Below are 3,175 nucleotides of genomic sequence, written 5' to 3' on the forward strand. Positions count from 1 at the left end.
CGGGCACGAGCAGGACTCAGGGCGCAGGCGCAGGGTGGTCCCCCGCGCCCCGAGGGGCCTGCGCCCCGCAGGGTGACCAGGGAGGGCCCACCCTGGGTGGCCTCTGGGTGGAGACCAGCACCCTCCCTTTCATGGCGGCCAGGGGTGCCCAGCAGCCACCCCAGCAGTCTCGGGGGCCCCCTGCCTGGCTTGCAGCCCCGACCGCTCTCCACCCACTGAGCCCTGAAGGTGTGAAAGGGCCCTGGGCAGTGAGGAGCGGCCTGCCCACACCCTTGGAGCCCTGCCCGGGCAGGCTGGGAGGAGCTGTGCTGCTGGGGGCCCAGCAGGGGCCAGCAGGGCCAGTCGGGGTCAGCAGGAGCAGACCGGGCCAGCAGCCCCTCATCTCCATCCAGTTCACTCGGAAAACAGGTCGGCCTGGGGCGGGCGCTCCAGCACCACACGCTGCTCTGCAGAGGCTGGCCCAGCCCCCCAAGGCCGGAGACCCCGTGGGCCCCAAGGCGCCAGGGCAGGGGAGACGACTGCGTCCGCACCTGACCACCAACAGTGGCCCACTCAGACCCAGAGAGCGCCTCGGGAGGGGCCGGTGGCCGCCTGGTGCCCGCGGCCTCCCGGGCCCCAAAGACAGAGGGTGCTCGTCCTGGAGGCGGTGGGGCTTCCGCTTTCTTGCCGGGACAGTCGGGGCCTGGGGGCCCCACTGGGTGCCCCGCCAGGGGAGCTGGGCCCCGCACCGTCCCCGGGCCGCCACAGGAAACTGGGACCCCGCCAGCCTGCTCCCAGCACTCACTGGAGGAGGAGTACCGGGCACTGCCCGGGCGCGCCCTGCTGAAGGGCTGGCGGGCGGCGGTGGCCGCGGGGCTGGTCGTCTTCCTGCCGGTGGTCCGGGCCTCGGCCGCAGTGGGCCGCCGGCTGGGGCAGCACAGCTCCATGCTGCGGCCCGAGAAGCCAGTCCGCGTGGGCAGTGGCTCCGAGTCGCTGGGCCCCGTGAAGGAGCCGGCCCGCTTGCGGGGCATGGCCAGGATGTCCAGGCGTGACAGCTTCTTGGTCTGCTCGGTGGCCGGCCGGGCCGCTGGCTCGGGATTGGCCGGGGACCCCCGCTCACCGTCCGCGGCCTCTGTGTCCGAGGCATCCCCCAGCCGGGCCCGCCTCAGCCGTGACGCCCGCGTGGGCCGGGGGGTGGACAGGCTGTTGGAGCGGGTCAGCACCTGCTGCACCTTCTGGCTGCTGGCAGAGCCATGGCTCTGCTCCTCCCGGGCAGCCGGGGACGGCGGTGGAGCCGCTGGTTTCCTGCGCAGCCCTGGCCGCCCTGCCCCAGGGGCCTCACGGTCAGAGGTGACCAGGTCTGAGCCCGGTGGGTGGGTGGGGCCGCTGCCACGCTCCTCGTCAGGCCAGTCCAGGGACCCCCGGGGCCCGTGGCTGCGCCACCCAGGCGGGCGCCGTCCAGACTCCCCACGGCCCACGTCCGGCGGGCGGTGCTGTTTCTCCGAGGGCCGCTCCTGGGTGCCATTCGGGGCGGTGACCCCGGGGGCCGGCGCCACGGGCAGGGCCGACCGCACCCCCGACTGGGTGGTTGTGGGGCTGGGCCCGTTCTTGCCACTGAGCAGGCTCACGGTGCTCGCCGTGTCCACGTCCGAGTCCCCGGACAGAGAGTCCTCCGGCCGCCCGGGGGCGCTGTCCAGCTCACCCTCCACCTCCCCCGCTGACCTGGAGAGCAACCGGGCCTCCAGGGCCGCCAGGGCTGTCTCCGTCTCCTTCAGGATGTGGTGGGTGTCCTGGGGGTGGATGTCCATGCGAGCTGCCCGGGCTGCGGCCAGGTCCTGCAGGAGAGGGTGGCTGGAGATGTGTGGGAGCTGGCCGGGTGCCGGGGGGCCACTGGCAGGGTCCTTGGTGAAGCTCTCCTGCCGGACGAAAGCGAGGGCCTCCCTGGGTGGAGCCGGGGCCTCAGGCTCTGGGGACCGGCCCGTGCGAAGCTGGATGACCATCCTCCCGCTGGCACTCACGTAGACGCCGTCCCGGGCAGGGGGTGCCTGCGTGTCCCCTGGGGCCACAGTGGGCTTCCCAGAGCAGGCTGCCTCTCCATTCCGCTCCCCAATGAAGAAAGAGGTAGGGCCAGGCTCCCCAGGGGCCCGTGGGGAGCGCTGGCCCCTCGTCCACACAGGGCCCTGCGGGGGGCTCCTGTGTCGCTCCTCTTGCGGGACACCCCCTCCTGGTTCTGGCCCCCGCCCGCCGTCCGACCCACTGGCGTCGCTGAGGCTGTCGGGCTCCAGGTCCTCCTGGCCCGCAGGGCGGCCGGGCTGCTGGCTGCCCAGCTCTGGGGGCCCGGGCCCACTCCTCCTGGCGGCCTCTGGGCCGGCTGGGCTGTCTGTCCTCTCGCTGGGCAGTGGCGGGAGCAGGCGCCGCTGACGCACCGGCAGGACCCCTTCGGGGCCCACGCCCTTGCGCCCGGTGCCATCCTCTGCGGAGTAAGGGCCCGGTCAGCGCAGCCACCGGCCCCACCCTCCTCCAGGGAGGCCGGGGCCCTGGCTCACCCCACCGGTCCACGTGGAGCCACTCACCTGACAGGCCGGGGTCAGAGTAGCTGTCGGCCAGGCTGGCCCAGCGGGACGCCCACTTCTGACCCCCTGGGGAGCCGGGTCCTGGGAGGCCCTGGGCAGGACAGGACTGTCAGCAGCATCCAGAGCCGGACGGGCAGGACAGGGCAGCACCTGCCACCCAGCCCCACCTGTCTCCTCAGGGCTGCGTGTGCTCCCTGGCACCTTGCCCAGCCAGCAGCCCCACACCTGGCCACCCCTGCTGGGGCTCAGGGTCAGGAGCACTGCCCAGGAGGCCTCCCTGCCCCAGGCAGCCCACCCACCCCGGCCCACCAGGCCCACGCCTGGAGAAGGTCCGACTAGCCCAGAGGGCTTGGTGCCCATTCCCACAGATGGGCCTACCCATACCTGGAGCTCCCCCTGGGCGGCTATGACACCTGGCCGGGAGGCCAGCTCCTGCAGCAGGGCCAGCCGCTGGGCTGTGCTGTCCCCAGTCTCATCTCTGTCCCCACCAATGACCGGGCGGAACGTGGCTGAGGATGCCCTGGAGAGCTCAGGGGACTCAAGGACCCCAAAGACCTGCAGGAAGGCAGGAGCTTTGGTCAGACAGGGGCCACTGGCCCCACCCGGGAACAGGCCCCACCCCC

The 3,175-nt window shown here is 73.3% G+C and overlaps 1 protein-coding gene across 1 annotated transcript in view; it reads right to left on the reverse strand.

Annotated features, from left to right (window-relative positions):
• CEP170B (centrosomal protein 170B) overlaps nt 1-3,175 on the reverse strand; it is a 13,475-nt gene that overhangs the window by 3,008 nt on the left and 7,292 nt on the right. Inside the window, exons 10-12 of the mRNA XM_012724357.1 lie at nt 2,937-3,107; nt 2,553-2,643; nt 271-2,452 (exon numbers count right to left, since the gene is read on the reverse strand). Of these exons, the coding sequence (XP_012579811.1) occupies nt 271-2,452; nt 2,553-2,643; nt 2,937-3,107 (2,444 nt within the window). The remainder of the gene's footprint in view (nt 1-270; nt 2,453-2,552; nt 2,644-2,936; nt 3,108-3,175) is intronic.

The sequence above is a fragment of the Condylura cristata genome, unplaced genomic scaffold, assembly GCF_000260355.1.
Source record: "Condylura cristata isolate star-nosed mole 26May11 unplaced genomic scaffold, ConCri1.0 scaffold00013, whole genome shotgun sequence".
Classification (NCBI taxonomy): Eukaryota; Metazoa; Chordata; class Mammalia; order Eulipotyphla; family Talpidae; genus Condylura; species Condylura cristata.